The sequence below is a fragment of the Gymnoscopelus microlampas genome, assembly GCF_963454915.1.
Source record: "Gymnoscopelus microlampas genome assembly, chromosome: 21".
Taxonomy (NCBI): Eukaryota; Metazoa; Chordata; class Actinopteri; order Myctophiformes; family Myctophidae; genus Gymnoscopelus; species Gymnoscopelus microlampas.
This window is the reverse complement of record NC_139958.1, coordinates 39,506,069-39,531,251: the sequence shown is the minus strand read 5'-3', so window position 1 is coordinate 39,531,251 and position 25,183 is coordinate 39,506,069. Positions and strand designations below refer to the sequence as shown.

At 41.5% G+C, this 25,183-nt stretch overlaps 2 protein-coding genes across 2 annotated transcripts; both read left to right on the top strand.

Annotated features, from left to right (window-relative positions):
- Positions 1–1,685: 1,685 nt before the first annotated feature.
- On the top strand, positions 1,686–10,217 carry LOC311037984 (extracellular calcium-sensing receptor-like; the record flags this gene model as incomplete). The annotated part of the gene is made up of 10 exons (XM_084047279.1): positions 1,686–1,772; positions 4,819–4,949; positions 5,086–5,380; positions 5,574–5,660; positions 6,062–6,283; positions 6,782–6,899; positions 7,245–7,381; positions 8,760–8,987; positions 9,081–9,204; positions 9,304–10,217. The coding sequence occupies 10 exons, from the start codon at positions 1,686–1,688 to the stop codon at positions 10,215–10,217; spliced, it is 2,343 nt and encodes a 780-aa protein (XP_083903405.1).
- A 3,331-nt stretch (positions 10,218–13,548) lies between these two features.
- On the top strand, positions 13,549–23,936 carry LOC311037983 (extracellular calcium-sensing receptor-like; the record flags this gene model as incomplete). Its single annotated transcript, XM_084047278.1, has 8 exons — positions 13,549–13,554; positions 16,127–16,257; positions 16,388–16,544; positions 18,282–18,515; positions 20,322–20,486; positions 22,485–22,712; positions 22,801–22,924; positions 23,023–23,936. 8 exons carry the CDS (start codon positions 13,549–13,551, stop codon positions 23,934–23,936), a joined length of 1,959 nt encoding a protein of 652 aa, XP_083903404.1.
- Between the last annotated feature and the right edge of the window lie 1,247 nt (positions 23,937–25,183).

Sequence of the window (25,183 nt, the reverse complement as noted above, 5' to 3'; positions counted from 1 at the left end):
TTTTGTGGCATTACGTTTTTTAAATAAATAAATAAACTGTCAATGTCATGCATTGTGTCCCCTAGAGGAACAGGTTGTTTGTGAGCTCCTGGAGAAATTACCAGAGTCTCTAAACAATTCACACAACTAGTAGAGAGTGATGCAATCTCAGTTTACATTGCAAGAACTGGGTGGAAACAATTAGACGTAAGACAAAAAAAAAAACTGCATTGCGGAACCAATCCAAAGGCTTTGGGGGCGGCCCCTCCTATTGGAGCTTGTAGATCGGCTATTTTCAAATAGCCTAGGTATAAAATAGGGCTAAAGTAGTGTTTTATAATGTAATCGTTTATATCTGCATAGTAACTACTAGTAACTAAAGTTTTCAAATTATGCAGTAGTGGTAGTAGTGGAGTAAAAGTACAATATTTATCTCTGAGATGTAGTGGAGTAGAAGTAAAAGTATTATACTCCATTAATATAGTAGTACTCCATTAAAGTAAAAGTACCTCAACATTGTACTCAAGTGCATTACTTGAGTAAATGTACTTAGTTACTTTACACCACTGTCGGTAGGCAAACATCTCTGATAGTCTGGCAACAACAGACTATACCCAGGTGGGAACTAATTAGTTGTGAGCTGGGCAAGCAAAGGCAGCTGTGTGTGTTTACCAGTGATGACATCTGGCCCAGGGGTGATGAAATAGTGGCTCAACAGGTGCAACGTTGGAAAAATAATTAATTTGGAGGTACAATGAGACAGGTCACCAGAGATTGATTCAAAACATGGCAACATTAATTAACGAGGACACAGGTCTCTGTTCAATGTCATATTACCGAGAGGGATGAGCAACAGTACATCAAAGTAGTTCTTTATACAAACTATTCCAAATGTAAATATATCACAATAAACTACATTGTTTTGTATTGTATTGTAATGACTGGTGGATTTGTCTTGAGGACATTTATCTACCCACTTACGTACATGAGGAAATGGAGACGGGGCGACACCACTACTACCCCCCTCTATTGATGTGACACACATTGATTACCACACATAACAGATGAACCCTATGACACATTACCCCCAATACAAGCCTTCCCTTGCACATACTGACAAAATAATAAGCACAATATACATAACAGACACAACATACCAAGGCAGTCCCCCCTCCGCCACTAACAGCCCGGGACGCTATAGCCGCCACCTGACATGTTCTACTGTCTCCAGCTGCCCACTCAACCAACACAAGGTCCAGCTGAGATGTTCTACTTTCCCATGTAACCCAAGTGCCCAACACAAAGACCACCTGAGATGTTCTACTGTCCCCAGTAACCCACTAACCCAACACAAATTCCCGGGATTGAAGTGGACACCTCTCTTGTTTCCTCTGGACCTGGCGGATCTTGATGCCTCAGTTTAGGGTCGCCCGGCGTGTAGGAGCTGGTAGGCCTCACCCCTATAACTCAACTAGCCCCGGCTCATTATGCTAGGGTGGGACGGCTCAGGGTAGAAGACAGAGTGCAGCAACTTGAAATGGGCCTGGTCTTCAAGATATGCAACACTACAGAGACACCTGTCAAACTACTTCAGTAACGTTAAAGACGCACACAAGCACAACACCAGAGGGAGCTCCACCAATCTCGTTCAACCCAGATTCGGCCCAAACAAGGCGTTACATTCATTCTACTGCTATGCCACCAAAATGTGGAATGCCTGCCAACAGTCCAACCAAAAGTGTGACTCCTTATCCTCCTTCAAAACCGACCTAAAAGAGCACAGGTCTATACAGGTATCTGCAATTTGTAACTGGCCCCTGTAAAAAGTCGAATCTTATCAGCGGAAATTAAATCCTTTGTTCTGTTGTTACTTTTGGGTCAATGTATTAATTAATGTATTATAAAGTAGCCGTGTAATAAGCAGAATAATCAACAGGTCATTATTGATAACTAACCCCCCCACGGTTTATTTCTAAACAATCACATTATCCCTTGCCTATAGTTAACCACTTAAACTCTAAATCCTTAGTTGACAGGAGTCCCCCAGGGGTCTAGACTAGAGATCTGAATGCCCAACGGGCCCCAACAGGCCTTAACCTGACTTGTTGATTAGGGCCGGGCTCGGGCCATTTTTCATGTATTTTAAGTTCGATTTTGTAGCCCTTTTTTCACCCGGTGCCAATTTGCTAAGTGATCCTGGGCACTACACTCCCCCCACCAGCCAAGGGAGGCCAGGGCCGAGCTTATGCCTCCTTCAATGCATGAGAGCCAACTGACCTTCTTGTCACCTGACAGGGGAGAGTTTCCCTGGTAGGACGTAGCGTATGGAAGGAACACATTATTCCAACCAGTTCCCTTCCCCTTCATCAGGTGCCCCGGCTGACCAGGGGGAGGCAGTATAGTGACCAGGATTACTACATGTTTTTGTGAGGGTATTAACTACCCTAGGAGACACGGGGAGAAATAACTACCCTAGGAGACATGGGGATAAAACTTTCCACTTTCATTGAATGAGTCTGCATTACGCTAATAACTCTTGTCTAGTCTCTACGCGATTTGGGAGTAGCCTGTGTGTTAGTGGATGTGACGCACAGTGCTCGCAATGCAAAACTAGAAAAAGTGCTCCTCGGAGCACAGGTCTCCGCCAGGTCAGGTAGGCTACTGTGGCCTCCTGGTGGCGCTATAATAGGCCAACGTGAAAAGGGTGCCATTTCTTCTTAGGCCTTGCACGACAATCGGACACTGACTGCATTCATGATTTGAGGCATTTTGTCAAAAACATGTGTTTTGCTGAATTAGACCTGTTGGTGGCGCTATAACAGGCCAATGTTAAAAGGGTGGCATTTGTTCCTCAACATAGTGTGAATGTGCGTGCAAAGTTTGAGCGCAATTGGACGGTGCGTTCATGATTTGCAGAATTTTGTTCAAAACAAGCCAATAATGCAAACTTTAGATGTCAATCTTAGCCAATCAGTATGGAGTATGAAAAATCAAACACATCCGTCGTGATCACATGACTATAGAGATCATGTGTACCGATTTGCGTGAAATTTGGATACAATTGGAAGGAGTAGTATAAAAAAATGTGTTTTACACAAGTCGGCCTCCTGGTGGCGCTATACAAGGCAGATGTGAAAAATGCAGGGCAAAGGTTTTTCCTTGACCTATAGGGAGTGTGCATACAAAGTTTTACGCAGATCGGTGCAATTATAGGTAAAAACACAAATCGGCCTGTTATAGCGCCACCATGAGGCTGATTTAAAAATGTTCAAATGGTAGTTCTTCCTCAGCCTAATGGGAATGTGCTTGCAAAAGTTCTCGGAAAGTGCATGCTGTGTTCATGATTTGAGGCATTTTGTTCAAAACGGAGCACTCCTGCAAACTTTGGAAGACATTTTTAGCCAATCAGGATGGAATATGAGAAATCTGAAAGACCCGTTTCGTTTAATGACTGTAGAGATACTGTGTACCGATTTGTGGGATTTTTGGACAAAATCTGTAGGAGTACTGTCAAAAAATGTGTTTTGCACAAATCGGCCTCCTGGTGGCGCTATAACAGGCCCCTGTGAAAAATTTGGGGCAGAGGTTCTGCTCTGGTATCCAGGGACTGTGTGTGCACAGTTTGGCTGCGAGCAAGCCAACGGTGCCGGAGATTAGCTGTACACAGACAGATCGAATGACGGACGGACACACGGACACACGGACACACGGACACACGGACGGACAGGGGGTAAAACATACTCTCGCGCCATGCCTTTCGGCCTGGCGGAGACAATGAACAATGAATTGGAGCTCATAAGGCTCTTCATAACACAAGTATGCCTGCACAATTCAATGGGTATTCTTGGGGGATACGAAATGCTCAATTCACTCCTCAATTCACACCAAAGAAAGGTAGACCATACATTGTTAATTACCTATTTGCTGCTGGATCACGTAACGTGCCTCTTTATGGCATGAATGCATCGCCATGGCATGCTGCTTGCGTGTCTCCGTAATGGACAGTCGGGACACGGTAGCCTATTAATATGTGAGATTTTTTGTCGGTGGTGTCACTTGTAGTTATGTTTAATAACGCTACAAGTTTACATTTTAGTTGTGACGGGTGTTATGTCCGAGTTTGCATGTATCTGACGCATCAGCACGCATCAGAGAATATATAGGCGAGTGTTGGCTAGTGAGGCGCGTCCTAGCGAGACATGACAGAATGGGTTTCATTTGGTGCCGGCCTGCACACGCATACTGTACTGGTTCTTCTCAGTGTGACGTTGTCTGTTAAGGGGTCTATTCCCCGGAAGCTTCCTTCCTTCCGTCCTGACGGCTGCACCCCACAACTGACACAGCCCTGGGTAGACAACCAGGCCTGCCGGAGAGAACACAGCTCTTGTTTTTAACATGTAAAAAGCTGCGTGTTTGCATGCACATATACTGTATATCTAAATAAATTATTTCCTAAAATCCATAATGCAGTCCATGGCCTACAGGGGGTGAATAGTTGCCATTGTAGCCCTGGTGAGGTCATTGACATATACACTTAAGACTTTAAAGACGATTATTTTGATATGAAAGCAGTGCTAATGTATGTTAAGCCCTGCCCCTACTTCTGACTCTGCCCAGACGCGTGTTGTGACATAAAGTGACACAGGGGATGACATAGCGCTGTGCATAAAATGTAGCAACTGGACAAATGATTTGGGGGAAGGGGTTAAACAGAGGAGGACAGTCATGAGGGCTTCTCTAGACACACACATGCTTTCATACCTGTACTTGTACTTGATATTGTTCTCGTCATTCTCTCCTTTGTCTTCCTCACCTTCTTCCTCTTCATGTGAGTTACAGGCACAGTTTGATATTAACAGAATTTACAAGGCTGGCGACTTTATTCTGGGTGGCCTGTTTGTTGTCAACCTGTTTCCTGTCTACCCTGAGCTGTCTTTCACCTCCAAGCCACAGGACCCCACTTGCTATGGGTGAGTATCACACATACAACAGCAAGCAAGAGAACAGGGAACTTGTTTTGATAGAGAGTACCATAGGATTAGTTAATGTTGTGCATATTTCTACATAGACAAATGTTCATGGTTACAGTGGCGTTATGTGTGTTAGTTTTAACATTGAAGGTTTCAGGTGGGCCCAGACCATGGCTTTTGCAATCACTGAGATCAACAGCAACCCCAGCCTACTACCCAATGTGACTCTGGGATATAGTCTCTATGACACTTGTTACTCTCTTGGAGTTGGATTCCGTGCAGCAATGTCATTGATCAGTGGGAGAGAGGAGCAGTTTCAAATAGCTGAGAGCTGTGTTGGATCACCTCCAGCGCTCGGAATTGTGGGTCCCGATTCCTCAACAAATGCTATCGCTATCTCTAGAATATTAGGTTTATACAGGGTGCCCCTGGTAAGTTCCCACTTACACCATCACATATTTACTTGCAGGCAGAGCATTTTCAGTGGAGCGCAGCGTAGCCTCGTGAGGGTAGAGAGGAATGTCTCCCCACTCCTCTCCATTCACATGCTCTGCTTGTAGGGAAAATGTATAGACACAATGTAGCATTTAGTACAGGACAAACAATCATGTTTACCTTTTTCAGGTAAGTTACTATTCCACCTGCTCCTGTCTGAGTGACCGGACTCAGTTTCCTTCCTTCTTTAGAACAATCCCGAGTCTTGCTGTCCAGGTGAACTTTACATACAAAACATCTGTTGGTATCAAGTAGGGCATGTTGCACACATTTGACAAAAATGTCCATAGGAAGTGTAATTGATCATGCATATCACTTTTTTTTGGGTCTTTTTTTTGTCTTTTACTTTTATTTACACCGGGCACAAGTGCTCTTTTTCAGCAATTCCATGCTTCACATTCATACAGACAAATTAAAACACACAATAAAACACTATCATCACCTCTCATTTGTGTCTGAGTATTACAGCTAGAGCCGAAGGTCTTTGTTGACAGCATCAAAAGACAATTATTAAACCTTTTCATTGTGTAATCTGTGTAGGACATTCATGGATTCACCAGTACTGTATGTGAATAGTGTAGCCTAAGTACATATCCCTCCATTCTTTATCCATTCAGGTGCGAGCTTTTCTCCAGATTATGAGGCGATTTGAGTGGACTTGGGTAGGATTGCTGTTTATTAACAACGATTATGGCCACGATGCCGCCCGAATCTTCCAGACAGACCTGGCCCAGTCGGGTTTGGGTTGTCTGGCTTATTTGGAGGTTCTGCCCTGGGGCCACGAGGAGTCGGAACTTCAGAGGATTGTCTCTGTGATGAAGACATCCACAGCTCGTGTGGTCATTCTATTTGTATATGGGAGCTATTTGGTTAATCTCATGAAGGAGGTTAGGGTTTTGTTTCATGTTAATTTAGGGATTCATAGTGAATCTGAAATTATTATTGATAATTGAAGACGTAGAGTTTTTATTGCTATGCAATTTAGTCAATTTCTAATCAATCTAAATGCTCAGCAATAGTATTTATAGTATAGTATTTTTGTTTATACCTTTTTTTTGTTTTGTTTTTAATGTCAAAACTCAATACTCAAACAACAACTAATGTTAAATTTGTAACACACAGAAACATTTGTAAAATTGTAATTACACACAATATAACTAATTATATTGTTATAATTATATTATTGTCTTATATATGAATTACAGTATAGCACAGTGGAGCTGTGCCCATTTGCCTTTACACTTCCTTTCAAACACAATCGACAGGTGGTAAAGCAGAATGCAACAGGTCTGCAGTGGATAACAAATGAGCCTTGGACATCTTACGTCGGACTCCAGAATCCTCACTTCACCCCGTCACTAGGAGGCACCCTGGGTATTGCCATCCGTCGTGGAGAGATACCAGGTCTCAAGGAGTTCATGTTAAAAATACATCCTGACAATGATCCTGAAAACAGTCATGAAAATACTTTAGTGAGTCTTTTGCTTAATTTAGTATTTAAGCTGCAATTTCAAACTGACATGAAACTGTAATGTGTATACTACTACTACTAATAACAATAGCAATAATAACATGAATACTAATAATAATAGTAATTGTAATAATATTAATAATTATTTTTAGTATTATTATTTTCCAAATTTATAATTTCATGAGTACATTCACACAGAAGTGTGAATTTACACTTTTTCACATATTTTGGTCCTTACTCACCCGGTGTGTAAGGACTTCATGTGTTTCTTCAGGTGAGGCAGTTTTGGGAGCACACATTTCAGTGTAAATTTGCGCCCCTTCTGTCAGAGTGGGTGGATGCTGGTGGAAGGGTGTGTACTGGACAAGAGGACCTGGGAACATCAGAAACTACACTTCTGGATGTGTCTGACCTCAGGCCAGAGTATAATATATACAAGGCTGTGTATGCTCTGGCCCATGCCCTCCATGACATGTTGCAGTGTGTGCCAGGAAGAGGGCCTTACATTGGGCACAGCTGTGCCAATTTGCAGACAATAAAGCCATGGCAGGTGTGGCATGAATTTGCGCTTTTCCTGTTTTCTAGTTGGAATACAATTTAGAACAATATAAGATGACATTGGTAAAAAAAAAAATCAATGTTTTTCTAGTAATGTGTAGTAAAATGAATTGCATGGCAATACATCAGTGTTTGAAGCAGTAACCAGTGTTCAAAGCAGTGTGTGTGTGTGTGTGTGTGTGTGTGTGTGTGTGTGTGTGTGTGTGTGTGTGTGTGTGTGTGTGTGTGTGTGTGTGTGTGTGTGTGTGTGTGTGTGTGTGTGTGTGTGTGTGTGTGTGTGTGTGTGTGTGCGTGCGCATGTGTGAAAATACAGTGATGGACAGATAAGTGTTTGTGTGATTCGTAATGCATGCGTTGCTGCTTGCTGCTTGCAATTCAACTCAATCATCCGTCATCAGTTGGCATCGGCTGACCTGAGTCAGAGTGATACAGACCGCTGCATTTTTTCCCCTGTGGCGTTCCAAAACCAGTTTGCCTAGGCTTGAGAGAATGCCACACAACAAACAGTATCAGATCGACGGCATGTCCACTCATTATTCTAACCACTATACATGGTGTTGAAAGGTCCAGTCACTAGTGTACTATGTGCTAAAATAATTGCCCCCACCCTGAACAAAATTACTGTGGTGCTTCTAGTATGTGTGCATATATGATTGCGTTGATCAAACTGTGGTTCAGTAGGTTTCCCATGAATAAAACCTACAGAAGAAGCTCGAAATGGTATCCTCAAATGGTTCAACTGCTACTGCTTTCTGTTTTGTTGTCATGTAATAAATGTATTAGAGGTTGTATTCATTACAGGTGCAGTAAGTTATTCATTTTTAAATAAGTGTTACATTTGTCTATATTTTGATAGTATTTGTTCAGTAACATGTCTCTCTAGCTCTTTAGTAAACATACATTTTTAGGCCGATGTACGTAACAGGACAACTCTGTTGTTTTGTGTTAATTTAAACACCTGTTTAAGGAAAGCAAGTTTCAGGATTGGCACTATAGGAGCTACACCACAGGCTGTACTAATACCAGTAATTACTGTAGTATTTACTTAAGTTAACGCTTAAAATATATTTTGTTAGCTGAACATTACACCTTTCTCTCTCTCTTTTTTTTTCTTTTTTTTTTTTTTACCATTTTGGAACATAAATGGGGAAACAGATCCATCCATCCATTCTGAAACAGAATTGGAAATGTAATCACTATAATCATAACTATACCAATTCGTCCATGTCAATTGGTTACATTGACAGGCTGTCACTAGTCTCTTGCTCTTCATAATTTTGCTCTAGCTTGTGCATTACCTGGAGAAGATCAACTTCACTATGGCATTTGGCGATCAAGTATCATTTGATGAGAATGGTGATCCTTTACCAATCTATGATGTCGTAAACTGGGTGTGGCTCCCTGATGGAAGCACAGAGGTTCTCGAAGTAGGTGTGTTCAAGAAGTCAGCTTCTGCAGGTGAAGAACTCATCCTTGATGGAGACAGAATCATCTGGAATTTTGAATCCAAAAAGGTCACAACTTTCTCATATAACTAATGTTAAGCTCATGATGTGACTGCAATTTTGTTAAGACTGAGTTTGATCGTAAGTCCATTTCCTCTGTAGCCTCCTCGGTCAGTGTGCAGTGAGAGCTGTTCCCCTGGAACCCGTGTGGCCAGAAGGAAAGGAGAACCTGTCTGCTGCTTTGACTGCATTGCTTGTTCTGAGGGAGAGATCAGCAATGACACTGGTAGGTTTAAATCATGCAGCTATGTACAGTAGGTTATTTTTTTTAGCACAATACTGCAATTGTCTGTACATGTCATTTTAATCTTGCTCCCTTTGTTAGACTCTACAGAGTGCACCAGTTGTCCAGAGGACTTCTGGTCCAATCCCCAGCGTGACAAGTGTGTCCCTAAGAGCATGGAGTTCCTCTCGTACCATGAGGCCCTGGGTATCTCCTTGACAACCATCTCATTGTTAGGCACACTTATCTGTGCCATTGCCCTGGGAATCTTCATTTATCATCAAAGTACACCTATGGTGCGCGCCAACAACTCAGAACTCAGTTTTCTTCTCTTGTTGTCACTCAAACTATGTTTTTTGTGTTCACTTCTGTTCATCGGCCGTCCCAGGGTCTGGACTTGTCAGCTGAGGCATGCAGCATTTGGTATCAGCTTTGTATTGTGTATCTCGTGTATCCTGGTAAAGACTATGGTGGTGTTGGCTGTCTTCAAAGGCTCCAAGCCTGGAGGTGCAGACATTATGAAGTGGTTCGGTGCCATGCAGCAGAGAGGAACAGTTCTGGTTCTTACTTTCATCCAGGCAATGATCTGCACAGCCTGGCTTGTTTCTGCCTCACCAACTCCTCATAAAAACACACAATACCATAGTGATAAGATAGTCTATGAGTGTGCAATAGGATCAACAGTTGGATTCGGAGTGTTGTTAGGTTATATTGGTTTACTGGCACTCCTCAGCTTCCTCCTAGCATTCATGGCAAGGAATCTTCCAGACAACTTCAATGAAGCTAAGTTAATCACTTTCAGCATGTTGATCTTCTGTGCCGTGTGGATAGCCTTCATCCCAGCGTATATCAGCTCTCCAGGCAAATACGCTGATGCAGTGGAGATATTTGCTATCTTAGCGTCTAGTTTTGGCATTTTGGTGGCACTGTTTGGACCAAAGTGTTATATCATCCTTTTGAGACCTGAGAGAAATACTAGGAAGTCCATCATGGGTCGAGGTGCCACCAAGACATAGAACAGAAATGTAATAAACACAGTTTATCTCTGTATTGTATAACAATATAACATCAAACAAGTGTATTGGTATCTTTGTTTGCTTAGAACCATGTTAGTAGTAGATTAAGTTCACTATGAGACTAAACTATCGGTGGTAATCCATTCAGAGATGCAAACATAAATTATCTATCAAAGAAAGTTCCCTGAAAGACTAATTTCGGCAATTTTTGATCTACATAAAATGTTCACTTATTCATTATCTGTGTTTCAGAGTACAAAGAGGCAAATTATATTCATAGCCTATTCATATTATTAATATTAATATTATTATATACTACATATATTATTATATGTAGGTTTAAAATGGATAAATATAACATTCAGCTAATATTGTCTAACGATCATTTTGAAGGCCTATTTTCAATGAGTTAAAGCTGCTTGGTGTGTCTAGGGTTTACAGAGAATGCATCAGACCAGGCAACGTTTTTCCAATCCTCCATTGACCAATTATTGACCAATTTTGGTGAGCTTGTGCGAATTCTCGCCTCAGTTTCCTGTTCTGCTGCCCTACCCCTGGCGTTCTCATCTGACCTCTGGCAAGCCATTTTTGGAAAACTGCTATCTAATTGATATTATCTCTTTTGTCGCCACATCCTCTGTAAACCCTAGAGATAACTGCATGTGCTTGAAAATCCCAGTAGCAATTTCTAAAATACTCAGACCACCCCGTTTGGCACCACCAACCATGCCACGTTCAAACTCACTTAAATCACCTTTCTTCCCCATTCTGATGCCTGGTTTGATCTGCAGCAGATTGACTGGCCATGTCTACAAGCCTATATGCACTGAGTTGCTGCCATATGATTGTCTGATTACAAATGTGCGTTAACGTGCAATTGCAAGGAGTGACTAAAAGTGGCTGTGTGTGTGTGTGTGTGTGTGTGTGTGTGTGTGTGTGTGTGTGTGTGTGTGTGTGTGTGTGTGTGTGTGTATATTATATACAGTATATATTTATATATTGATATATATTATATGCTAGACATATTTTGGGTACTTTGTGGGTATTTTGGGGTAGTTTTGGGCAACTGCACAGGCTTGTTTTGTTTTTGGGGGGGGGAATTTTGGGTTGTTTTTGGTAATACACTTGCATGTTTCTGGGTAGTTTTGGATACATTACGGTATTTTGCGGTACTTTGGGTAGTTTGGGATTGTTTCTGTACTGGCATGTTTTGGGCAGTTGTGAGGTTGTTTTGGGTAACTGTTTGGGCATGTTCTGTGTACTTTATTGGTATTCTGGGGTAAGTTGGTATAGTTTGGGGGTATTTCTGGGTGGTTGTAGGCACTTTTTGGAGGTACTTGGTACTTTTGGGTTGTTGTTGGCATTATAGGTGATTAATATGACCCATGGACGTGGCCTTTGTAACTCAATAGCACAAATAATTTTGTTTGCTTGATTGCCAGCAGACAGGTGTGCTTCAGGTGTTATTGTCAATAGCAGTTTGATCAGGCCTCTATAAAAAGCCCTCACTCAGGACTTTTAGTCCTCACTCTTCTTGACAATTATATATTTGATGTTGATCTGTATTTACTTGCATTTCCTTTGTCTGCTATATATTGAGTTTCTGAGCTTATAATCAAGCCTGTAATTATTTGATTAATCTTTTGTTTGTGTCTGTGCATGGTGTGGCTGGGAAATAAAACAGCAAATGTGCCATTGTTGTATTGTTGTCACTGTCTCTATAATTGGAGAACCTTGGGCGGTCTGTCACAGTCTGTTAGATTTGGACCCAAAAGGAGAATGACTCAGAAAGTGCATGGAAACAGGATTTTAACGTACAACATCCAGAACACAGTTTGTCAATTAGTCAACCCTGGTACCCAAAAACTAAATGTGCGGAACAAACAAAGAACCCAAGTCCAGAAAGAATAAAACTCTAGGAACACAGAGTAACACAATGGCTATACAAAAACATTCAATCTAGCAAATTATTCATCAAACACAGGGTTTAGATAGACAGCGACTAACAGGACACTGGTGAACTCGATGGACAATTGAGACATGATTGGTTAAGGGACTAACATGACACAGGTGGAGAATTAAACTAATCACAAGGTAACAAGGCAAGGCAGGTAACAGGAACAAGGAAAACAGGAAACAATAAAAACGTTAGTTCAAAATAAAAGAAGCACAACAGTACCACAACAGTAAAATAAAACCTAAGTACACCACAGAACAACAATGAACACTAAATAAAACACAAGGACACAGATCCTGACACGGTCGGCTAAAGTGTCCAGAACCAGGAAAAGTTTAATAAACTACTTTAATGCTGTTTGCTCAGGTTGATTAAAAGGAAATGTAGGTGTGAAAGCTGCTTTAGGAAATGAAATTGATGGCACATTAGCGTCATATATTCCAGATCCGGAGGACAGTGTTTTCAGGGTTTGCAGATTTCTGCATTAGGAATTATTAGCACTTTAAAGGTATTCAATCATGACTACTTGCGAGGGTAGCAGTAGCATGTTTTGAGCTCCTAAATAATTTATCTTAGACTATTGTTATGATAAAGATTGAATTTAGTATTCCATTTTTTGTATCTGATGTAAATCAATGTTTTATAAATAGGTGTATTTTGTGTTATTAATGTTTGTCAGTACTGTATCTGTCGATTTGTGTAATGGGACCACAGTGGAAATAAGTTGATGACTTTTCTGTGTATAATTATCCTCGATTGTCTTTTTAACCTTCTGCATGTTGGCTGAAAGTAATTCAATAAATCAAACCTATTTGATTCTTGAGTCCTGCTACATTAACTTGTTTGCACAAATGCTGTTCCTGGTGTAGCAGATATAATTTACATGAAAGAATATTTGCATGAATATTTAGCAACTAATGTCACTAAAGAAACTAAGAGTAACTACAGTAACTAAAAGTATCTAAAGTAATGAAATGGAAAGTAACTAACATTTACTCCTTGTTAAGTGAAAATAGGGAGAAGGTGAGAGGGCACCTCATGGCCCAAGGCCCCTGGGACAAAATAAAAACAAGAGAGAGTTAGTGAGCTGCAGGGCACAATAAAAAAGTTCTCTGAAATGTACATTTCTAATTATTGATGTTGCTGTTTGTGCTACAGTATTTCTTCACAATTGGTCTTTTTATTGTTAAGTTGTGGCCACTTGAAATGTTGAAACTGCTGCACTTGCAGCACCCAGGTCCGCTGTCATACCTGTGCGCCACCTTGCGTTAGGGGCAAAAAAGTTATCAGGGTGGAGGATAAATTGCAATTTCACCCACTTCCAGTGGTCAAATCAACTTCAGGTCTTGACCGTTGGATGCCTTGTACTCAAAAATGGGGGTAGGAAAGGCAGAGTTTCGGATCTCTATGACCACTTCCTGGTAAAACCGGAAGTGAACAGATCCACTTCCGAGTTGCACCCTTCAGAGAGTGTGTCGGTGAAGTTTCAATGCAACCCAACAAACCGAAAGTAGGAAGTAAAAGCCGGAAGTCTTTGTTTCTGATGAATTGGAAGTCGGAGAGACCACCCACCACGTTTGGAGCCTATAGCATGCTGGGAACTGGAGTTACACTGTATGGCTGTTTAAACCACAGCCAATAGGAACGCAGAAGGGGCTGGGCTTCAGCAATTACAGCCCGTCCTGTAAGTCCACCAACCAAGTTTGAAGCCTTTAGCATGTTGGGAACTGGAGTTATGGATGTTTAAACCCCAGCCAATAGGAACACAGAGGGGGCGGGGCATCAGCAAATTACAGCCCGTCCCATTGGCCGTCCACCCTCCAACTGGGAACTGGAGTTATTACTGGAGCGCTAGTGAGGCGCGTCCTAGCGAGACCTGATAGAATGGGTTTCATTGCACGCATACTGGTTGCACGCATACTGGTTCTTATCAGTGTGACGTCGTCTGTTAAGGGGTCTCTAGGAACACAGAGGCGGCGGAGCAATGTTGCGCCTGTGGCCCATGGCATGGCTATTCTGATGGCAGACCCCTCACCAGTGTTTGTGCCTTGCCACACTGCATGTTACGTTTGTGACGGCCACCGCCAGTCCGCCTGCCCACCGACCGACCGACCACCCGCTAGGCAATTTTAATTTAGGATTAGTTCCGCCTCCTTGTGCATTGGGGAAAGTGCATGGCGGTCTTTCTTTACCATAGACACATTCCTTTCTTCTATTTATTATTAATTATTTACTAAAATCCATCATACATTTTATGACCTACAGTGTACGAATAGTGGCCAACATAGCCGTGGTGAGATAGTGTACTGTATAAAGTATGTTTTGTTTTAATATTTTAGCAAGGAGAAATTCCCAGCACTGGGTCACAATAGGTATCAGTGCAATTAAATACACAATAAATATGCAATACAATAAATGCTTAGAATAAATAAACAAAATTCAAGCATTGCATAGAAATAATTAAAACATGTATACAACTAGAAAAAGTGCTCCTCGGAGCACAAGTCTCCGCCAGGTCAGGTATTATTGTGGCCTCCTGGTGGCGCTATAATAGGCCAATGTGAAAAGGGTGCCATTTCTTCTTAGGCCTTGCACGACAATCGGACACTGCATTCATGATTTGAGGCATTTTGTTCCAAAAAAGTGGTTTGCTAAATTATACCTGCTGGTGGCGCTATAACAGGCCAATGTGAAAAGGGTGGCATTTCTTCCTCGGCCTAGTGGGAATGTGCGTGCAAAATTTCACGGAAATCGCACGCTGCGTTCATGATTTGAGGAATTTTGTTCAAAAGGGACCCATCCTGCAAATTTTGGAAGCCAATGTTAGCCAAGTAGGATGGAATATGAAATATCGGACACATCCATCTTGATCACATGACTATAGAGATACTGTGTACCGATTTGCGTGATTTTTGGACAGAATCTGAAGGAGTAAAAGCAAAAAATGTGTTTTACAAAACTCAGCCTCCTGGTGGCGCTCTAAAAGGCATATGTGACAAATGCAGGGCAAAAGGTTTTCCTTGGTCTCTAGGGAGTGTGCGTGCAAAGTTTGACGCAGATGGGTGCTGTTATAGCTACAAACGGAATTGGCCTGTTATAGCGCCACCATGAGGCTGATGTTAACGTTTTCAAGTGGCATTCTTCCTGGGCCAAGTGGGAATCTCTGTGGAAAATTTCACGGAAATCGCATGCTGCGTGCATGATTTGAGGCATTTTGTTCCAAATGAACCAATCCTGCATACTTTGGAAGCCAATTTTAGCCAAGCAGGATGGAATATGGAAAATCATACAGATCCGTGTTGATCACATGGCTATAGAGATACTGTGTACCGATTTGCGTGCTTTTTGGACCAAATCTGTAGGAGTAATAGCAAAAAATGTGTTTTGCAAAAGTCTGCCTCATGGTGGCGCTATGACACGCTGATCTAAAAAATGCAGGGCAGAGGTTCTGCTGTGGCATCCAGGGAGTGTGTGTGCGCAGTTTCACAGCGACCTGGCCAACGGTGGCGGAGATTAGCTGCTCGCAGACAGAAGGACGGACGGACGGACGGACACACGGAAGGACGGACGGGCGGGCGGACAGGGAGCAAAACATACTCTCTCGCCAGGCCGGGAGTCAATAATCTAGCAACTGAGCACATTGACAGTTCATAGAATTTGGTGTAACAGGATTGTGGATGCGTGTTTAGCCCTGCCCCCACTTCTGCCTGTGCCCAAATGGGTCTTGTGAAAGATTATGTAAAACAACATAAGTTGGCACAGGGGATGGCATAGCACTGGGTATAAAATGTATCAACTGAAAAAAGGGTTTGGATAAGAAGGTAGACAGAGAGGGACAGTCATGAGGGCTTCTCTAGACACACACCTGCTTTCATACCTGTACTTGACCTTGATATTGTTTTCTTCATTCTGTGCTTTGTCTTCCTCACCTTCCTCTTCATGTGAGTTACAGGCACAGTTTAATCTCAACAGAATTTACAAGGCTGGTGACTTTGTTCTGGGCGGCTTGTTTTATATCACCCTGTACCCTGTCTTCCCTGAGCTGTCTTTCACCTCCAAGCCACAGGACCCCACGTGCTATGGGTGAGTATCACGTGTATAATAACACACAAGAGAACAGGGAACTTGTAGTGATATTGCCACAGGATTGCTTGATGTTGTATATTTATACAAAGACAAATATTCATGGTTACAGTGTCATTTTCTGTGTTAGTTTTAACATTGAAGGGTTCAAGCTGGCCCAGACCATGGCGTTTGCAATTACTGAGATCAACAGAAACCCCAGTATACTACCCAATGTGACTCTGGGATATAGTCTCTATGACACCTGTATCTCGCTTGGAGTTGGATTCCGTGCAGCAATGTCATTGGTCAGTGGGAGAGAGGAGCAGATTCAATTAAATGAGAGCTGTGTTGGGTCTCCTCCAGTGCTAGGAATTGTGGGTCCTGATTCCTCAACACATGCTATTGCTATCTCTAGAATATTAGGTTTGTACAGGGTGCCTCTGGTAAGTTTCCTACCCAAACTCAGTTTTACTATCACCTGTTGTATACAGATGTGCCACTTCAAAACTTCACACGTTACTGTTCTTTCCCTGAAAGTGCCCTGAAAATGCATTTTTTTCCTCCCTTTTCTGCCCTTAAAATGCACTGTTTTGCCCCTGAAAAGAAGTTGTCACTACACACCCCCGTTTTTCCCTTCAACAGACATCCATATACATGCGAACAAAAGAATGTGTGTTGAAGAAGGTGTCAGACTCATTATGAGGCGAAAGGTGATTTGACCAGTTGCTCAAATTAATTAGTATCATAAAAGCAGTGATCATCAAAATAATTCAGCATTTTAAATGCCCTTCTTTGTCCCTCTTATTGCCCTGGGAATCCCCTGAAAATGTACTGTCTTGGCGATGGCAGGACATGTGAAGTTTTGAAGTGGCACATCTGTACATGTTTAATTAAAATTAATTACAATTTATAAAAGTATAAATAATGTATTCTGTATACTCTTGACATCGACCATATTTACTTGCAGGCAGAGCATTTGAGCGTAGTGGAGAGGGCAGAAATTGAATGTAGGGTGTAGGATTTTATAAGGTCATAGCACAATGCATACTTTAGGGCTTTGATTCTTTCCCCAGACCTGAATCCTACAGCCCTTAGTCAGGCTATGTATTTTGTTTTTATAATCGGGGAGGGGTGTAACAATAATCATAATCAGAATGTTACATGCATTATAACATAGTGATTTTTTGTCATTCAAATCTTTCTGTAATTTGCAAAGCCAGATTGTTGATTCCTTTACGTTTTCAGGTAATCATAGATTGAAATGGAAAAATGCATTTTTATTTTTTTGAGTGATGATTTTGTGTGGCAGGGAATCTCTGAGTGCAACGTAGCCTCGTGAGGGCAGAGAGGGATTTCTCCCCACTCCTCTCCATTCACATGCTCTGCTTGTAGGGGGAAATTGTAAACACAATTTTGCATTTAGTAGCCTACAGGAAAAAGAAATAAAAGATGTTTTGTGTCTTTTTTCAGGTAAGTTACTATTCCACCTGCTCCTGTCTGAGTGACCGGACTCAGTTTCCTTCCTTCTTTAGAACAATCCCGAGTCTTGCTGTCCAGGTGAACTTTACACACAAAACATCTGTTGGTATCAAGTAGGGCATGTTCCACACACTTGACAAAAACCTCCTTTAGTGAGTGTAATTCATCATGCATACTGTAGCACCTTTTAATTTTATTTTTTTACTTTACTACCCATTTTTCAGCAATGGCCTTCTTCACATTCACGCACGCACGCACGCACGCACGCACGCACGCGCGCGCACGCACGCACGCACGCACGCACGCACGCACACACACACACACACACACACACACACACACACACACACACACACACACACACACACACACACATTAAAACACTATAGTCACCTCTCATTTGTGTCTGAATATTACAACTAGAGCTGAAGGTCTTTGTGGACAGCATCAAAAGATAATTATTAAACCTTTTCATTGTGTAATCTGTGTAGGACATTCATGGATTCACCAGTATATGAATAATCCAACCTAAGCACATTTCTCTCCATTCTTTATCCATTCAGGTGCGAGCTTTTCTCCAGATTATGAGGCGATTTGAGTGGACTTGGGTAGGATTTCTGTTTATTGATAACGACTATGGCCGCGATGCTGCCCGAATCTTCCAGACAGACCTGGCCCAGTCTGGTTTGGGTTGTCTGGCTTATTTGGAGGTTCTGCCCTGGGGCCACGAGGAGTCGGAACTTCAGAGGATTGTCACTGTGATGAAGACATCCACAGCTCGTGTGGTCATTCTATATGTATACGGGAGCTATTTGGTTAATCTCATGAAGGAGGTTAGCGATTTGTTACATGTAATATGGAATCTGAAATTGTCATTAATTATTGGAAAAATAATTATATTGAAAAATAGGTTGAAATTTAAGTGGAAGTGTTTTGTTTTTCGTTGCACTGCAATTTAGACACTTTCTCTTTTTGCCTTTTTATCTCAATACTTCTCTGCACAAAAAAACAAACAAACTAGAAAAAGTGCTCCTCGGAGCACAAGTCTCCGCCAGGTCAGGTAGGTTATTATGGCCTCCTGGTGGCGATATTATAGGCCAATGTGAAAAGGATGCCATTTATTCCTAGGCCTTGCACGGCAATCGGACACTGCATGCATGATTTGAGGCATTTTGTTCTAAAAATGTGTTTTGCTAAATTTGACCTGCTGGTGGCGCTATAACAGGCCAATTTTAAAAGGGTGGCATTTGTTCCTCAACATAGTGTGAATGTGCGTTCAAAGTTTCACCGTAATCGGACGCTGGATCAAATATGAAGGCTTAATATCAAAACATGTGTTTTACATAAGTCTGCCTCCTGGTGGCGCTATAAAAGGCAAATGTGAAAAATGCAGGGCAAAGGTTTGTCCTTGGCCTCTAGAGAGTGTGCATACAAAGTTTTACACTGATCGGTGCAGTTATAGGTAAAAACACGAATCGGCCTGTTACAGCGCCACCATGAGGCTGATTTGAACATTTTCAAATGGCATTTCTTCCTCGGCCTAATGGGAATGTGTGTGCAAATTTTCACGGAAATTGCATGCTGTGTTCATGATTTGAGGCATTTTGTTCGAAACAGAGTACTCCTGCAAACTTTGAAAGACAATTTTTGCCAATCAGGATGGAATATGAAAAATCTGAAATGAGCCGTTTCTTTTAATGACTATAGAGATACTGTGTACCGATTTGGGGGATTTTTGGCCAAAATTTGTAGGAGTACTGTTCAAAAATGTGTTTTGCACAAATCGGCCTCCTGGTGGCGCTATAAAAGGCCCATGTGAAAAATTTGGAGCAGAGGTTCGGCTTTGGCATCCAGGGACTATGTGTGCACAGTTTCGCTGCGATCAAGCCAACGGTGCCAGAGATTAGCTGTACACAGACAAGACAGAATGACACACACACGGGCGGACGGACGGACGGACGGACGGACAGGGGGTAAAACATACTCTCTCGCCATGCCTTTCGGCCTGGCGGAGACAATAATCACACCATTGATACCTATCACTGCTATAAAGAATTATCATGTTGCTATAATTATATTATTTGTCTTGATATGAAATACAGACAGTGGATTATTGCTGTGCTCTTTTGTCTTTAAACAACATAATCAACAGGTGGTAAAGCAGAATCTAACAGGTCTGCAGTGGATAACAGTTGAGCCTTGGACAGCTTACATCGGACTCCAGAATCCTCACTTCACCCCGTCACTAGGAGGCACCCTGGGTATTGCCATCCATCGTGGAGAGATACCAGGTCTCAAGGACTTCTTGTCCAAAATACATCCTGACAATGATCCTGACAGCAGCCATGAAAATACCTTAGTGGGTGTTTATTTGTTTGTTTACCCCCCTTTTTTGTATTTAATCAATTTCAAACTGACATCTAATTTCCCTGCGATTATTTCACCCAAAACGTATTATTATTATTTAATTTTTTTCAAAGTTTCATGAGTACATTCACACACAAGTGTACATTCACACTGAAGTGTGAATACACATTTTTGCTTAATTTGGTCCTTACGCACCCTGTGTCTACGGACCTTAAGTCTTCATTGTGTTTCTTCAGGTGAGGAAGTTATGGGAGCACATATTTCAGTGTAAATTTGCACCCCTTCTGTCCGAGTGGGTGGATGCTGGTGGAGGGGTGTGTACTGGACAAGAGGACCTAGGAACAGCAGAAACTACACTACTGGATGTGTCTGACCTCAGGCCTGAATATAATGTGTACAAGGCAGTGTATGCTCTGGCCCATGCCCTCCATGACATGTTGCAGTGTGTGCCAGGAAGAGGGCCTTTCACTGGGCACAGCTGTGCCACCTTTCAGACATTAAAGCCATGGCAGGTGTGATATTAATTCACAGTTTACCCAGTTTATCGATTATAATTTACAATAATAATGAATACATAAAAAAAGACATTGGTAAAATGAAAGAAAGAAAAGAAACACCTATAGTCGAATGAAAAAAATGTATACATTTTCTTAGAGTGTGTAGTAATATGAATTGACTCGCGGTACATGTTCATCAGTATTTAAGCAGTAACACTGTTACAGAGATGGGGTACTTATTATGTTAAAGGACAACTTTGGTTTTTTACAACCAAGGTTTATATTTTAGCTTGTAATTAAAGTAAATAAATGATGAGTGTAATTTTTTTTTCATTTACTGCTTTCTATAGTTTTAGCATTTTTTGCGATATTTTTTACAGTGGGCGGGGGCATTCTGTCCGGTGGCTAAATATGCCTTTTTTACACAATAAAAAAGGTCCGGCTGTCTGAGATGGCCAGATGTGAGTTATTGGGGGCTAGAAGAGCTACTGTAAATAATAATAAAGAAAACGCCGGGTTAATGTGTTAAAAAAATACATATTTAGCCACCGGACAGAATGCCCCCGCCCACTGTGAAAACACTGTAAAAAAGATTGTGAAAATTGCTAAAACTATAGAAAGCAGTAAATTTGAAATTTTTAACACTCATCTTTTATTTACTTTAATTACAATCTAAAACATAAACATTGGTTGTAAAAAAACAAAGTTGTCCTTTAAGGGGGATGCACTTTGGGACACGGAAGGCCATTTCTTTCATGCTGAAAAAAACATAATGCCCTGCTTTTCTAATGGCCAGAAGGTGAATGTTATTGTAAATGTCTGTGAATTGTGTTGTCAATACTGCAAGGGTGTAGTTATTAGGATATCATACCGAAATGCAGTTCCAAGTAGGAGACGAATCCAAAACACTGGGTGCTGGGTAGCATTTGACTGTTCCTAGACGCGCACATTATTAAACAAAGGTGAGGCTACATAACTACAAGGACATATATAGCTATCTATGAGGCACTGTCAGTAGTACTACACATCAACACAAAGAGTCACTCTTCAGTTTTCTCAGTAATCCTTTTACCATTTATAACTAATGAGAACGAGAATTGCAACTACCTGTTGGCTCTACTGGAGGCTATGCCAACATACTGGCTGATGTGTGATTGATTGACAAAAATGCATACATGAACACATATTTGTATAGTTATCAAAAGCATAAAAAATTACTTGTGGGCTTATTTCCATTGTGGTCCTTTGTACCACATACGGTAGCTAGCACCGGCTGATGTGTGGCACACTAAATACCTAGTTCAGGACAATGATACACGACATGACAAAACCATTGCAATGAGCTAAGTTGAAACTTGCAACAGAATGTTGTTTGGAACATTACCTTAACCTCACAAATACTATGCCTACACATAACCTTAACCTCAGAAAAACATTATGCCTGCCCTGAACCTGAACTCACACATAGACGGGGACCGTCGTTACTGGAAAAAAAACACACTCTATGACAATGATTACTATCACAATATACAGTAGAGCTTTAACATTTTAACAAATAAAAAACGTTTATTTTGTTTTAACCTCCTTTAAAAAAAATGTTTTTCTTTTTTTTTACAATTGTATTGATGTAACAGGGGAATTGTGTTGTATAAGGGCAACACGTTTCAGCGTTGGCTTAAAATATATTTTTGTTTTCTAAATGTTTGAACTGCATTTTACCGTTTTGGATAAAAAACGGGAAAACAAGAAATCAAATTCTGAAAGAATCTGAATTGGAATCAATATAATAAATATACCAATTTATAGTAGTTAATACAACAAAAGTCCCTGTCAACTGATTACATTGACAGGCTTTGTACAGTAGTAGGTAAACGTCTTTTGCTCTCCATAATTTTGCTCTAGCTTGTGCATTACCTGCAAAAGATCAACTTCACTGTGGAATTTGGCGATCATGTATCATTTGATGAGAATGGTGATCCTTTACCAATCTATGATGTTGTGAACTGGGTGTGGCTCCCTGATGGAAGCACACAGGTTCTCGAAGTTGGTGTGTTCAAGAAGTCAGCGTCTGCAGGTGAAGAACTCATCCTTGATGGAGACAGAATCATCTGGAGCTTTGAAACCAAAAAGGTCACTGTTTTCTAACGTATACTAATGTTGAGCTCATGATGTGAATGTAATTTAGACTGAGTTTGATCATAGTCCATTTCCTCTGCAGCCTCCTCGGTCAGTGTGCAGTGAGAGCTGTCTCCCTGGAACCCGTGTGGCCATAAGGAAAGGGGAACCTGTCTGCTGCTTTGACTGCATTGCTTGTTCTGAGGGAGAGATCAGCAATAAGACTGGTAGGTTTACATCATGTAGCTATGTACAGCAGAGTATCTTTAGAATGTTAGAATGATACTGTACTTGTCTGTCCCTTTAAACTTGACCTTTTTATTAGACTCTACAGAGTGCTCCAGTTGTCCAGAGGACTTCTGGTCCAGTCCCCAGCGTGACCAATGTGTCCCTAAGAGCATGGAGTTCCTCTCCTACCACGAGGCCCTAGGTATCTCCTTGACAACCATCTCCTTGTTAGGCACTCTTATCTGTGCCATTGCCCTGGGAATCTTCATCTATCATCAAAGCACACCCATGGTACGCGCCAACAACTCAGAACTCAGTTTTCTTCTCTTGTTATCACTCAAACTATGTTTTTTGTGTTCACTTCTGTTCATCGGCCGTCCCAGGCTCTGGACTTGTCAGCTGAGGCATGCAGCATTTGGGATCAGCTTTGTGCTGTGTGTCTCGTGTATCCTGGTAAAGACTATGGTGGTGTTGGCTGTGTTCAGGGCCTCCAAGCCTGGGGCTGCAGACATTCTGAAGTGGTTTGGTGCCATGCAGCAGAGAGGAACAGTTCTGTTTCTTACTTTCATCCAGGCAATGATCTGCACAACCTGGCTCATGTCTGCCTCACCAACTCCTTATAAAAACACTCAATACCACAGTGATAAGATAGTCTATGAGTGTGATGTTGGGTCAACAGTTGGTTTTGCAGTGTTGTTAGGTTATATTGGTTTACTGGCACTCCTCAGCTTCGTTCTAGCATTCATGGCAAGGAATCTTCCAGATAACTTCAATGAAGCAAAGTTAATCACTTTCAGCATGTTGATCTTCTGTGCTGTTTGGATAGCCTTCATCCCAGCATATATCAGCTCTCCAGGCAAATATGCAGATGTAGTGGAGATATTTGCCATTTTAGCATCTAGTTTTGGCATTTTGGTGGCATTGTTTGGACCAAAGTGCTATATAATGCTTTTGAAACCTGAGAGAAACACGAAGAAGTCCATCATGGGTCGAGGCACCACCAAGACATAGAATCTTTGTTTGCTGATAACCTTATTAGTATAGTAGAGTCAGTTTACTACCAAACTAAACTAAGTAAAATAGTAATCCATTCAAAGATGCAAACATCAATTATCTACTGTATCATACAAAAGTTGGTTAAAAGTTGATTACCCTCCCTAAACATTTAGTATAATTTTTTGTCCAAAGAACTACTGTTTAATGGATATTTTCTCTTTTTTGCCACATCCTCTGTAAACACTAGAGACTGTGCATGAAAATCCTAGTATATCAGCAGTTTCTAAAATACTCAGCCCAGCCCGTTTGGCACCACCAACCATGCCACATTCAAACTCACTTAAATCACCTTTCTTCCCCATTCTGATGCCTGGTTTGATCTGCAGCAGATCGTCTGGCCATGTCTACAGGCCTAAATGCACTGAGTTGCCGCCATATGATGCCTGATTAGAAATTTGCGTTAACGTGCAGTTGCAGAGATATGGCCGGTGAGTGTGTGTGTGTGTGTGTGTGTGTGTGTGTGTGTGTGTGTGTGTGCGCGCGCGCGCATATATATATAAAGGTTTGTAAAAATATAAATAATAATAATAATTTCTGTGGTGTTACGGGTGAAATATGACACGGCAGGTATTGTCTGTTGCATGTACCATAAAAATAATTTGTGGGTTGCTCTGTGGATCAAATTAGGTTCAATTGGGCCCCACAACACACACGCATGCACACCCTTGTTCATTATCTCCAACCTACCTTAAGGCCAGGAGGCGGAGATTATGTTTTCGCCCTTTATCTCTGCAGTCATGTGATAAACATTTTCAGATTTAAGTCACGGGTCAAATTTAACCCGCTAACACAAAATATGTGGCCAGCTTTCTAACACAATGAAAGGCAGATAGAAAGCATATATACTGTATATATGGTTTTAGTTTCGGGGAGAAGGACAAAAAAAAAGTGTTGTACAATGTAAAACTCGAGTCACTTCCTTACTTGTCTACGTAATTGAAATACGAGTCAAATAGGACCCTGGCCAGACTGAGTAGTTAGGTGAGAAAAAGACGAACGTAGCGAATCAGTCTGGATTCCAGGCTAGTTCTTTAGGGTACTTTGGGTTGTTTTGGGTAACTGTTTGGGCTGCATGTGTTGTGTAGTTTGGGTTATTTGGGTCGTTATGGGTACTTTTGGTGATTATAGTATGACCCTTTGGCGTGGCCTTTGTGACTTTTGTCCATGCACACCTGGTGGACATGGCAGTAACCCCAATAGCC